The sequence below is a fragment of the Ochotona curzoniae genome, unplaced genomic scaffold (assembly GCF_017591425.1).
Source record: "Ochotona curzoniae isolate NIBS_2020 unplaced genomic scaffold, NIBS_Ocur_1.0 scaffold_1852, whole genome shotgun sequence".
NCBI lineage: Eukaryota > Metazoa > Chordata > Mammalia > Lagomorpha > Ochotonidae > Ochotona > Ochotona curzoniae.
Genome location: NW_024467087.1, coordinates 36,771,814 through 36,786,007, shown reverse-complemented (window position 1 = coordinate 36,786,007; position 14,194 = coordinate 36,771,814). Strand labels below are relative to the sequence as shown.

Genomic DNA, 14,194 nt, shown 5'->3' with positions numbered 1-14,194 from the left:
CAGTGATTAGAAAAAACTTCCTTAGAAGAAAAAGGCAGTGTGTAAACAAGGCTCTCACCCACTTTGCCCTGATCCTCAACCCTTCCCACCCTGATCAATTATGTAAACATCATCAAAAATAAATTTATAAAAAAGAAATAAAAAGCTTCCTTAAGTGTATTGGACTTCTACTGACCCTTTAGTGTTGAGTAGGGTTTGGGATTTGGTGAAAGATAATTATTTTCCGTATGAGGGAATATTTCATACACAGTTGTGAGAGGTGTAGCTGTGTCTTAGCAGACCTTATTTAGACTGATCTAACTTAATTGTAGTTAATGTTGGCTGGTGATAGATATTAAGTTGAGTTAGGGTAGATTATACATTATGTTTTTCAATGTGGTGCTAAGGAATTTTAACTTGATTCAAAAGATTTGGACAGAATATATTGAGAGCAGCTTTTTAAGTTGCTGTTTTTTTTAGTAGTGCCAAACAGTATGAATTAGTAAAGTGAATAGATAGGAAGATTAGAATATTGACAGGATAATCCATGTATAACATGATGAAGCTGTAGACTAGAAGTCTGTGAACCCCTGTGATCTCTGTCACTTTTAGAGGAAGTCTAAAAGGTCAAAATTGTTTTCATAATAATATTGTTTGCTGTTTTCATAGTGTTAACATTTATGCTGATGGTGTTGAAAGCCATGTTGGATAAAACTGTTGCTGCTATAGCCCAATCGTTGTGGCACCAAACAATGGTTGTATTTTTTTTACTGCATAAAAGATTAAAATGCTAATTTCATTTAAGCATGTCCTAAATGAAGGAGTAAAACTTAATTTATTATTCTTACTATGTCTCAAACCTTTAAGACATGTCTTTAGTCCTCTGTGTGATAAAATGGAAAATGCAAACAAACCATTCTGAACAGTGAACTACAGTGTTTCTGAGGAAAGGCACTTGTGTGTTTGAGTTGTGAGCTAAACTAGCTGTTCTTTATGGAGTGTACTTTGTGCTTGAAAGAATGGCATACAGCTCTCACGTGGGAATCTCGAAAACATTTTTCTTGAAACAGGATTATTGTTTCAAAGAAATCAGCAGGCCACATTTGTTGCCAGTGATTAAATTTGAACTTTCAAGCACAAATATGAAGTTTGGAAATCTGTTTTCTCCTGTGAACCTGCCACCTTCTTGACAGTTAATTTTTCTAATGAGATTTTTTGGCAATATTAATGAATGTGATTTCAGGCACATTTGGTGGATTGTGTCAACATTTGAAAGCTCAGTATAATTCAGTAAACCAATATTTTACAGGTGATCAACATGTTGCGAGATGATGTATGAGTCATAGATCCATTCAAAATTTTAAAAAATGCTTCAGTGAATTTTAATAGAACTGAGTATAGAGATCTTACCTAAGGTCTTAGATACCACATTACAGAGCCCTACTTTTTTTGTAGGGGGTTGGTGTTTACACAGTTGATCAGGTTGGGAAGGATGGAGGGTTAGGGGAATGTAAGTGAGACCATCGTTTCCAAATTTTCTTTTTCTTCCTCCTGTGTCTGGGGAAAGGGAGGAGACAAGTGGAGAAGCCACACCCAGACTCCCAACCGCCCCAGTACCTGGGCATGAGGAACTGCCACACTGTGTCATTCCAGGGTTACTGGTGTGGAGCATGCTCTGAGGGATCTGTTTAAGTGATTTCCATAGAACCCTATTTTAAGAGAAGCTTCCACTTGGGACAGGCATGGTGGTACTGTAGGTTAAGCTGCTGCTTCAATGCCTGCATCCCATATCTGTGTGCCTGGGACCAAGTCCTGCCTGGAATTCTGATCCAGCTTCCTGCTAATGCGCACCCCAGGAAATAGCAGATGCTGGCTCAAGTACTTGCATCCCTGCCACCCAATCAGGAGACCTGTATGAATTCGTTGATCCTGGCCAACTCCTTGCTGTAGCCTGGTTGGTATGATCCCCAAGAATTCTAACTAGGCCTGTGCCAAGACCCAGCCCCTGCTGTGTGCAGCCTGCTCACCCCTGCACCTAACCCTTATTTGTACAGTGTGTGCTGTGGCCTAATTGTGAGATCTCTGAGGACCCTTTCCAGGCCTGCACCCAGAACTGGCTCTCAGTATACCAATGTGGACCTAGACCAGCCTGGTCTGTCACCACTCCTGGCTTGTATGTGTGTGAGTGCTGTCGCCTGATCAGGGTGATGCCCCAGAACTCCAATTAGGCTATCAACAATATCTAGCACCCATGTGCCAGTGGGTGCTGCAGTCTGATAGAGTCTAGCCAGCCCCCAGTCCCAGTTATTGTGTGAACCACCAGGCACTGTGGCCTGGCCCAGACCCACCCCCAGACTGGACTCTCACACATGATGGTTGGCATTGTGGCCTGACCGTACCTGCCTCTAGACCCAGCTCTTTCTTGCACCAGCAAGTACTATGGCCTAGCTGAGGAAAACCTGAGGCCCCATTCTAGGCCCAACCCTAAACCTGGCTCTCACATTTGCTAATGGGTGCTGCAGTCTAGCTTGGCCTGACCTGCTTGCACCCCCAGCTTGTGTGCTGGCAGGTGGTTCAACCTAGCCTGGCCTTCCCCCAGACCCAGGTCTTATGTACACTGGAGGCTGTTGCAGCCTGACTCAACCTGCCACAAGACCTGGATCTTACTTGTATTAGCAGTTGCTCTAGTCTAGTCCAACATTAATGGAATAAGTGTTTTCCTTGTCTTCATGGATTTTTAAAATATATATATGTATTTTTAATTTTTAACATTGTTTACATAGTTGAGGAGGATCCACTCCGATGTGGGTCTCTGATTAGGAGGAGGGTCTAGGCATGGAGGAAGGTGGATGGAGGACAGATGTTTCAATTTATTTTTTCTCCTGTGTCTGCAATTGGGAGAAGGCAAGGGGGCCACTCATTGCTGTCAAACTATATCAGTACCTGGGGATGAGGGACAGCCATTTGATGACCCCTTAGAGACTCTGATGTGGGGAAGAGTGTTCTAAGGGTGTCACTTCAGTGTTTTTGATAGTTCTGAGATGTGGTAGGCTTTGTTGTACCGATATTGAGATAATCTTTCCAAGATCTACTAAGACCACATTAGTTCATCCAGAAGCCTAGGACGAGGTCCAAGAACATGCTTTCACCCTGTGGATGTTACAACCTGTCCCAATCTGGCCCAGCCACAAACCTGGCTCTTGTATGTCCCACACCCATTCTTGCTCTTGTGAGGGCCAGTGGGTGCTGGAGCTTTGTCCAGTCCAGGTCGCCCCCAACCCAGCCTATATACATGCCAACAGGTGCTGTAGCCCAACCTGGCTTGGCTTATCTCATGCCCTGTCTCTTGTGCTCACCATTAGGAGCTGCATCAGGGAAGTCCCAAAAGTTTTCCTACCAGGCCCATTCCCAGTCCAGGATCTTTCAAATGCTGTGGGTGCTTCAACCCAGCCTGGCATGGGCCACCTGCAGTCTCAGCTCTTGATTGAGGGTGTTGTAGCCTATCCCAGTCAGGTGCAGTTCATACTCTATCCTCACTCCTTTTGTATGCCAGTGGGTGCTACACACTGGCCCAACCGTACCTGCCCCCAGACCTGGCCTGTACAAATGCTGACCAGTGTTGCAGCCTTCCCTGTCCTGGCCCACCTCCACCCCTGGACTATCATATTTGTGAGTGCTGGTGGGTGCTGCAACCTGGCCCAACCTGGCCTTCTCCCAGCCCTGGTTCCCATGAGTGTCAGGTAAATTCCATGTTTTAGCCTGGCTTGGCCCATCACCACCCCTAGCTTTCCATGAAAACCTGTGGGTGCTTCAGTCCCACAGAAGTGAGCCCACAAGTTCCCTATAGAATCTGCCTGCAGATCTGGTTCTCAGGATGGGCGGTTTTTTTTTTTTTTTGACTGGGTTCAACTCCTGAGCTCCAGGTTGACATCTCTTCCCACCTGGTTGCTGGTATAGGTCCGGGTGCTGGTGCAATTCGGATGGCCATTCACTGAAAGTGCTGGGGTATCAGTCACTGCAACACACACCATTGCTTTTGCTGCTTTCCTGTGTCTGTCAGTCTCTGGGTACCCCTCTGCTGTTGTTCTCTCCTCTTCTGTTTCCCGGAATGTGCTCTCTCTGCTTCACACTGGCTAATATTTCTCCATTTGTTTAAATGTGTCCTTATCCTATTCCGCCATCTTGATTCTCTAGTGCTAGCATTCTGGATGGGAGCTGGTTCAAGTCCCTCAGTTCTAATTCCGATCCAGCATACTGAATGTGGCCTGCAAAAGCAGTGAAGGCTTAGGTTTTTGGGCCCTTGCACCCATGTGGGAGATACAAAAGATGCTTCAGGCTCTAGGCTTCAGATTAGCTCAGCTCTGTCCATTGTGGCCATCTAGGGAATGAACTAGCAAACGGGAGATCTCTCTCTCTCTCTCTGACCTTTCTCTAATTCCACCTGGCTTCAGATAAGTTCCACTTTGGCTGTTGTGGCCATTTGGGTATGAACCAGCGGATAAAAGACCTCTCTTTAATTCTGCCTTTCAAATAAAAATAAATAAATCTTTACAAAAAGACTTAATTATTTTTATTCGAAAGGCACAGTGGAGACAAACAGAGATCTTCCATCAGCTGGTTTACTCCCTAAGTAGCTGCTGGGGCTCTGCCAGATCCTAGCCAGGAACCCCATACTTCTGGATCTCCCACATGGGTGCAGGGGCTCAAGGACTTGAGTCAGCCTCCTTTGCTTTCCCAGATAGACTAGCAAGAAGTTGGATTCAAAGTGGAAAGCTGGGTCTTGAACCAGTGACCAGGCAGCAGCTTAATTTTCTCTTGCCACGGTGCAGAAAAAGTGATATGTGACTATCTAGTGACTCAGCTGCCATAGTTAAATATTTGGAACAAAGGGAATTGTGGACCATTAGGTGCATGTGAGTTTTTCTGTTCTAGGGGTAATTAAACGAGAATGTCAGATTTTCTACAATACTGAAGCCTAGGACAAGTAATTATGTGATGCTCATTTAACATGATAATTAGTGTTGCTTGTGGTTCATATTTCTAACTGAAGTTTGCTGTACTCTATAATATGGTAGAAAAGGGCAAAATTTAAGTTCTTCCTTTTAGAAGAAATCCTATATCTAAACTGGTACTTGAGAATATCCAGACTCTGAACCCATTTCTGTGGAAACTATACCTTGAAGTTTGGATATATGACTTACAAAATACAAATTTGCTTAAATAAACTCTTTGTTTTATTGGTTTCTCTCATCTCATTAAATATTTTGATTTTATTTATTTTCTTTTTTTTAAGGCTTATTTATTAGAAAGATTTTCAGAAAAGGAGAGACAAAGATCTTCCATCCACTGGTTCACTCCTCATCTCATTAAATATTTTTAAGGATTTATTTATTTATTTGAAAAGCAAAGTGGCAGAGAGGGAAAGCGCGATCTTCCATCAGCTGGGTCAATCCACAGTTGGCTGAAAATGGCTGGAGTTGGACTTATCCGAAACCAGGAGCTGAGAACTCCGTCTGAATCTCTCATGTGGGTGGCAAGGGCTCAATACTTGAACTGTCCTCCACTGCTTTCCTCGGTGCATTAGCATGGAGCTGAATTGGAAGCTGCCAGGACTTTAACTGCTGATCATAGGGGATGCAGGTATCATAAGCAGTGGCCTAAGTGCTGTGCTACGATGCTGGCACATTAAAAAAAAAAAAATTACTCTTTGTTTTAGAATCATTTAGAGCCAGTGTTAGTGAACTTTTTCCTAAAGAGCCAGACAGTAAATATTTTAGGTTTGAGCGCCATGCTCTCCTGTGTCAGACAATTCTGCTCTGTTAGTGGAGTAGTGTAGTGTGAAAGGAGCTGTAAACAATGCATAAATGAATGGGTGTGGCTGTGTTGCAATAAATGTTTATAAATACAGGTTACCCTTAGATCACTGGTTCCTGATTTAGAATAAGATCTCACCATATGGGTGTACAAAATGAAAAGGTATAGAGGAATTAGTAATCAGTAATTTAAAAGAAACCTTTTTAAGATTTATTTCTTTTTATTTGAAAGGCAGAGTTACAAAGAGAGAGATGTAGAGATCATCCATCTACTGGTCTACTCCCTAAAATGGCTGCAATGCCTGGACTAGGCCAGTCCCAGGCCACAAGCTTCTTTCGGGTCTCTTACACAGGTGCAGGATCCCAAGCACTTGGGCCATCTTCAGCAGCTTTCCCAGGCCATTAGCAGGGAACTGGATCAGAAGTGGAGCAGCTGGTATCCAAACAGGAACCCATATGGGATATTGGCATTGCAGCCAGAGATTTAGCCTGCATTGTCATGGCCCTGATCATGCGGCAATTTTTAAGAAGCTATTTTTTTATTTGAAGGGAAGAGATAGCATGCTCCCATGTGCCGGTTCACTCCCCAGATACCCACAATAGCAAGAATTCAACTATGATCAGAGTTTGGAACTGAGAAGCCATTCACAAAGTCCATGTGGTTGGCAGGGAGCATAATCACTTAAGCCGTTATATTTGCCTCCCAGGGTCTATAGTAACAAGAAGCTGGAGGGCCCGGCGCCGTGGCCTAGCAGCTAAAGTCCTCGCCTTGATCGCCCTGGGATCCCATATGGGTACCAGTTCTAATCCCAGCAGCTCCACTTCCCATCCAGCTCCCTGCTTGTGGCCTGGGAAAGCAGTCGAGGACAGCCCAAAGCTTTGGACCCTGCACCCGTGTGGGATACCCAGAAGAGGTTCCTGGATCCTGGCTTCGGATTGGCATATCATCGGCCGTTGGGCTCACTTGGGGAGTGAATCATTGGACGGAGGATCTTCCTCTCTGTCTCTCCTCCTCTCTGTATATCTGACTTTCCAATAAAAATAAGTAAATATTAAAAAAAAAACCAAGAAGCTGGGATCCATAAACAGGTGAGAAACTGAGACAGAGTGAGATGTGAGTATCCTGGGGAGTATCTTCACTACCAGGCCAAACATTTGCTCCAAGTACTGACTGATTTTAATACTTTAAAATAGTAGTAGCACAGTGGTTACCAGCAAGAGATTTAATGACTCATAGGGTTTAAATCTTGAGTCTACTTGTTCACCTTAGTTTCCCTTCCAACAGGATTCTAGCTAGAGTCAGGAGCCGGAGCTAACTGTGAGCTAAGCATCTGCCCAGTCATTCAGTGCCTGTTATTTGCTAAACTAAAGACTAAGGTGTCAATGAAATTATGGTATATCTGCTCACTAGAATTTGAAGCATCATAGAAAAATGGTAATTTTAAGACTAAAAGATATGGAAAGTTGTGTTCCTGGAAAAATTAGTTTTTATCTTAGCAAGTATGCATGAAAACGGAACTGAGTGTTTGAGTTTTATTTAGGTAGGAGGATTGTGGGCAATTTTTAAACTGTTTTTCAGATTGTCAGGAGGCGGTGTTGTGATGCCAGCATCCCATATGAGTGCCAGCTCAAGTTTTAAGTGCTGCACTCCCGCTTCTAGTTAGTGCACCTGGGAAGACAGCCCAAGTAATTAGGTCCTGCCTTCCTCACAGGAGACCCAAATGGAGTTCCAGGCTCCTGATGGAAGAATCAGTCTCTCTCTCTCTCTCTCTCTCTCTCTCTCTTTTTTAAAAGATTTATTTATTTTTATTACAAAGTCAGAAGATATACAGAGAGGAGGAGAGACAGAGAGGAAATCCTCCATCCGATGATTCACTCCCCAAGTGAGCGCAACGGCCGGTACTATGCCAATCCGAAGCCGGGAACCAGGAACCTCTTCCGGGTGTCCCACGCGGGTGCAGGATCCCAAAGCATTGGGTCGTCCTGGACTGCCTTCCCAGGCCACAAGCAGGGAGCTGGATGGGAAGTGGAGCTGCTGGGATTAAAACCAGTACCCATATGGGATCCTGGCGCGATCAAGGCGAGAACTTTAGGTGCTAGTCCATGCTGCCAGGCCCTCTCTTTCTCTCTTGTGTGTGGCCTTCTCTCCCTAACTCTGCTTTTCAAGTAATTAAGTTCATCTTTTAAAAAAATTACCTGGAGCTGCCCTACCTTGGTGTAGGCCAAGTTTCTGCCTTTGGTGCCATTATCCCATATGGGCACTGGCATCCCATATGCATGCTGGTTTGAGTGCCAGCTACTCTACTTTAATCTAGCTTTCTGTTTATGGCCTTGGAAAGCAGTGGAGGATGGCTCAAATCCTTGGGCCTCTTCACCTATGTGGAAGATCCAGAAGAGGCACTTAGATCCTGGCTCCTGGCTTTACAGCGTCTGGCTGTTGCTGCCATTTGGGGATAGGGTGAACTAGCGGGTGCATGATCTCCTTCTGTCTCTCTTTCTCTCTCTTAACTCTACCTTTCAAATAAAAACAAGATAAATCTTTAAAAATTGTTTTTTTTTTAAACTTACTTAATGGGATGTCAGTTAAAACTTTGTTTTTTATAACCACTGTGTTACCGTGTCTGGAAAAAAGAAGCTTTATAAAATTTTTCAAGAAAGTCCTTAAGCCTTTTTACTTACCTGGGTGAGATTAATAATTAAGGAAAATGTGTTGCTGTTCTGTTCAAGACATATTGTCATTTCTTTAATATATATGTATTTTTTGCATTTTAACAGTGCCCTTATGTCTGCCATTTGCTCTATCTAATTACCAAAAAAGAGAATGGTGAGTCTTTTAATTCCAGTTGTGTTAATTCTCTCTACATAATTAGCATCTGTATTGGCCTTTATAAAGCTAAAATAGCTATTAATATTAGTTACGACAGGCCTCATTTTGTGGAAATTGCTTTTTAGTATTTTAATGTAAAAGTATCTTCTTAATGAAATAACTAAACAGAGCATTTCTATTTTTGGTGTATTTTAAGGAGAAAGTACTTGAACTACATGGTTGGTAAATGTAACTGGTTTCTTTTTATTTTTAATCAAATACATAAAACTTTTTTCTCTTTACATTTTGCAGTTAAGCCATTTCGTGTGAGAAAACTGCTTGATCTTCAGGCAAAAATGGTGAGTGCCTGAAAGACCTAAGACTGCCTATTATTCTGCGTGCTAGGCTTTGGGGATACAAAAAGAGTCAGATAAGTCAATATCTAAAAGGAACTCACATTCTGGAGAGCTCAGCCAACAAAATTAAAAAAAAAAAAAAGCAGCAAGGGGAAATTATGATGATTGAAGGAAAGTTTAAGGGACAAAGAGAAAATAAGGTAAGTAAAGAAGGGAAGGACTGCTAGAGGGAAAAACATGATGTGATTTCAGGAGCAGTCACTAATTAGGGATGGAACCGAGTTGGTGTGGCTGGAATGTTAGGGAGTAGCTGGAAGTCGGAAGTGAGTTTACAGGTTTCTGCTTGTTTTACTTTTTGTGGATGGGTTCTTTGAAAGCGTCTCAAGACATTCTGCTAAAATTTAATATACACTTTGACATTTATATCTTGCCCTTACCTGCCAAGTCACAGGAGTCTGGGAAGCTGTGGGTACAAAACGGTTTGAAACAGTCAGTGTCCATGTAGCCTTCATGTCTGCCTACAAGCTTTCATATCAAATTGCAAACACAAACACACAACATACTTGTGCTTCTCCATGTGACATTTCTTTTACTACAATTCAACCAGTGATTGCTTGTTTTTTTTTTTTTTACATAAATTTTACTTTTTATGATGATTACATGGTGGATCAGGGTCAGAAGGATTGAGGTTTAGGGAAAATTGAGTGTACTCATTGCTTCCAAATCTGCTATTTCTTGTTGTTTCTGTGGGTAGGGGAGAGACAAAGGGGGAAACCACTGATGATTTCCACACGTTGCAATACCCAGGGATTAAGAACCACCATCTCATATCAACCCAGAGTCTCAATGTGTACATCTTCTAAGGGGCTGTCCAAGTGGTTTGGATAGTTCTGAAATGCTGCTGAGTTCACCTATCCAAGGGTGATGTCACCCTCCCATTGTCCACTGGCTCCATTCACCAAGATTTTTTGTTGTCGTTGTTTGAAGTAGTTGTCCAGTTAGTTCTGTTCTTCTGCTACAGCACCAAATGAGCTGCTGTATTCTCCTTTTATGAAAGCGCCTTTTTCCACTGCTCTACCTTTTTCATTAAGTACTCCATGTTCTTACAGGCAAGTCCAAGGGCCCAGGCTAGGTGTCCCAAGCATCACTGGATCCCCCATCCTTGCGGCTCGACATTCACATAGTAGGTGGGCCTCTGGATCCTGGCTGGGTGACCTGAGCCCTGCTGAATCCCCCTCCCCTGGGGCTCACGAACCCAGCACCCACCTAAAAGGCAGGCCCCAGGATCTGGGCCAGGTGACCCAAGCCCTATTGGTTTCCCTGTCCCTGGGGCTCAGGAACCCAGCCTCCCCCCACGCAAGTGGAGCCCAAAACCTAAGCCAAGCTACCCAAGCCCTGTCAGACACCCCATCCAAATAACTTCTAGGATGGAATGGTCCTGGAAGCCCACTGAGTGTCCCTCCCCTGCAGGGAGCCAGTATGCTCAGCTGTATGTACCTGTGCCAGTTAGAAAAGCCTCCAGGCAGGGGATCCTGAAGGCCTGCTGTGAGTGTCCCTACTCCAAGGCAGTCATGTGGCCCGGCTACAGGCACCCACGTGGGTCAAAAAAATGTTCTTCTTGCTTAATCTTCTATTTTAGCTTCATACATACCATATGTCTTAGTGTCTCTCTCAGAATAGTAATTAATGGTAATGCTTAAGTAAAACATTTCCACAGAATAAGAAAAATCTTACCATAATATCAGCTCTTGCTGATTTGTAGTTATTGAAAAACACTGTATTCAAGTTAAAAAATGACTTGACATTGATTGATTTCATTTATTCTAAAAAGTACTTTTTCTATTTATTTAAAAGAGTGACAGACAAAGGGAAAGAGAGAGAGAGAGAGTTGTCTTCTATCTACTGGTTCATTGAGAAAGATCACTATCTTTCATCTGCCAGTTAACAAACCAAATGGCTGCAAAAGCCTAATCTGGGCAAGACTGAAGCCAGGAACCAAAGACTCCATCCTGGTTTCCCACATGGGTGTCAGGGATCCAAGCTCTTGGATCATCTTGTCCTGCCTTCTCAGGTACATTAGCAGGGATCTAGATCAAAAGTGGAGCAGCAAGGACTCTAATTGTTACCTGTTGGATGCTGCTGTTGAAGGTACAGCTTGACCAAGTGTGCCACAATGCCTGCCCCAGTGTTGAGTTTTTTCGTTGTGAACTTGGTGTTTTTGTTAAGACTTGTTTTGTTACATCCTGCTGCTTGACTAGTGAATACCAATTATGAGATTTCAATATTATGAGATATCAATATTTCCTTTGATCTTAACTTCTCTCCTGGACCTACTTCTTTGATGTCTAAATTCAGTAAACCTGGAGTTTTTATAGAAGGTATGACTAGTAAAACACGGAAGATAAAATAGGAAGTGGAGAGAAAATGCAAGCAAGAATCAAAATAGGATAAAAGGTCATAGAAAGGAAAGTCACAGGTTAGAGACAGTTGTTTATGATGGTTGGTTTAAATGTCTGGTTATGTACTCCCTAGTTTTCTCTGACTGTATCTCAGTGAAATCAGAGGCTGAATATATACTAGTCTGTTATTGCTTTTTTTCTTTATGATATTTGTTTCTTCAGTTGTTACTGGCCACATAATTGTAAATGGAAAACTCTTATTTTATTTCAGGGAATACAGCCTCATCTCCAGGCATTGTTGTCAGTGTATAAGTTCTTTGTTCCTACTTTGATTTCTGTGTCTTTGCCTGCAAGGAGGAAGGTAAGAAATTAAGGACAGAAAAGTCTTAATTGAGATTGAAATATATGATTTTGGATAAAGTTAATGTACAAATTGGAACTAAAGTAATTGTAGTCTACTGTTTAAAGATCTAGTATATGGTGTAGTTTTGGGAAAGTTGTTTTAGGGATTGATTCTTTGTGTTGGTCCCATTTGATGCATTTAATCGATTCCTGATGGTAAAAATCTTTAAATAGATTTGTATGGGTACAAAAGATTTTATAATTAATATGCTTGAAAGTATTAGATTTTATGTTGCGGCAACTTATGCACAACTACTCTCTTGAACTTTCCCTCCAAATGTATAGATTTATTTTAGGAACTCGGAGAATCTTTGGAAGACAGCTCTGCTGGCTGTGAGACAAAGAAACCAAGGTCTTTATGCAGAACCTATAAAACTGATGTTAGGTCCAACTGAAATTCGTCCTCTAAAAAGAGTAAGTATCCAAAGTCCTAAATGACTTCTGTGGCTTTTTTTAAATTAAATCTCAGTAGCCATTCAGACGTTGGAGGAAACTTAAGATACTTAAGTATATTTTAGTTGCCCAGGACTTTTTGTGTATATGTTGTTTTATGTTCCTCCTTTAGAGGTGGAAGTCTCACTCAATTATTCCAGTGCTAAACTCCAGTACCCACATTAATGAATATGGAAAAAAAGAGATGAGTCTTTCTGACTGTCTTTGTAACAGTGGATCATTGCCATTAGAACAGCTTCAAAGATTCCCTCAACTCCTGGAGAACATCCATTGTTTAGAGGTACGTACTGGAATACATTTTCATTTACATTTGCTGTTGCTTTTTATGGCCATTATTTTTCTTTTATTATATATTTCCTTTATGATGATTTCCTTGTTTTGCTGACCTGTTTTTCATTTACTCATAGTTAACTGGCTAATTCTTTCTTTGCAGCTGCCTTCTCAGATGGGCTCAGTGCTAAATAACTCTCTGCTCCTTCACTATATCAACTGCATCAAAGATGAGTCAGTCCTACAGAGACTCTACTACTGGTTGAGTCAAACATTACAAGAAGGTAAGGATTGGTATCTGAAAGCATTGGATGAATAAGGACAGATGGAACAAGATAGGTTACCAAATGGCTTAGTTTTGTAAGGTCCCCATTTTCTAAACAAGAAGATCCTTCACACGATGCATTTGTTTCTCTGGTAACCATACATTCAGAACACAAATGCATCTTTTGTAATTTTAAGGTAACAAAAAAGAAGAGATGTTAGTAAGAAATACTGCTGTATGATCACCAGAACTCACTGAGTGGCTCTACTATTTTGGTGCCTGTCACATCTGAGGCTTCTTCATCTTTGTGTATCTATAAACTTGCTATTAAACCCTCAGTCATCAGGTTAATGCTAACCAAATCCAGAAGAGAAAAATAAGTAAACCTTACTTAATGTAAACTTATAGTGTAAGCGACATAAATGCTAATATTTGCCAACTAGAATATTTTCTGTAAATGTTATTAGCATTTATACAAGCCAAAATTGTTGTTAGATTATAGAATTAAATGAAAAGGGCATGAGGAGTCTTTCAACCTAGCTGTTGTGTAATTTGATCATTTAATTTCTCCAAGGATTTTCTAGAGATAATATTTCTGTTAACTAGGTTGATTGTTTCTTTCCTCGGTAAGCAACTCTTAACTGTTCAAGTATTTGAATTAAGTTTGGCACAGACATTTGGCACAACTGTTAAGACGTCCACATGCTCATGCTATTTCTGAGTAGGTTTGGGTTTGAATTCCAGCTCTGCTTCTGACTCTTCCTTGCTGTTGATGCACACCCTTGGAGCTGGTGGTGATAGTTCAAATATTTGGATCTCTGACACCCTCTTGGGATACCTGAGTTGATTTCTGCTTTGGATTCAGCCTGATCTAGCCTAGACTGTTGTAGGCATTTGGGGAATAAACCAGTAGATGGATGATAACAATTTTTATAAAAACTGTTAATTTTATTAGATCTCAAGCTAGCTCTACTTTTTCGTTTTAGTAACTGTCTTCATAATATATAGGAACTTTTAAAGGATTTGTTTGTTTGTTTATTTATTTGAAAAACAGAACAGAGAAAAAGAAAGAAAGCAAGAGAAAAAGAGAAATCTCCCATCTGCTGGTTCACTCCCCAGAAGACCACAAGGGCCAGGGCTGGACTGGTCAAAAGCAAGAGCTTCATTTGGGTCTCGCACTATGCCTCAGAGATCCAAGTATTTGGGCCATCTTCTGCTGTTTTACCAGATGCATTAACAGGGTTCTGGATGAGAAATGGAGCAGCCAGGATATGAATTGGTGTCCATACGTATTGGCATTGCAGCCACATGGTGCCCACCCTGCTAACTCTTTTTACTCAGTCTTTCTTTAGAGATGATATAATAAAATTTATTAGACTTTTACTTACTATCACTTCTTGACCTTTTGGCTAAGATCAAGTGTAGATTTATACTTACTAAATTTCTGTTGT

General features: G+C 41.7%; 1 protein-coding gene across 3 annotated transcripts in view; it reads left to right on the top strand.

Annotated features, from left to right (window-relative positions):
* Positions 1–14,194, top strand: part of CENPI (centromere protein I) — a 64,228-nt gene that overhangs the window by 13,330 nt on the left and 36,704 nt on the right. For 2 of the 3 annotated variants that reach the window (XM_040999839.1, XM_040999841.1), the window contains 6 exons: positions 8,568–8,616; positions 8,911–8,957; positions 11,625–11,714; positions 12,041–12,169; positions 12,321–12,488; positions 12,642–12,762. In XM_040999839.1, coding sequence (XP_040855773.1) covers positions 8,568–8,616; positions 8,911–8,957; positions 11,625–11,714; positions 12,041–12,169; positions 12,321–12,488; positions 12,642–12,762 — 604 coding nt within the window. The remainder of the gene's footprint in view (positions 1–8,567; positions 8,617–8,910; positions 8,958–11,624; positions 11,715–12,040; positions 12,170–12,320; positions 12,489–12,641; positions 12,763–14,194) is intronic. The other variant, XM_040999840.1, reaches the window with a different exon arrangement.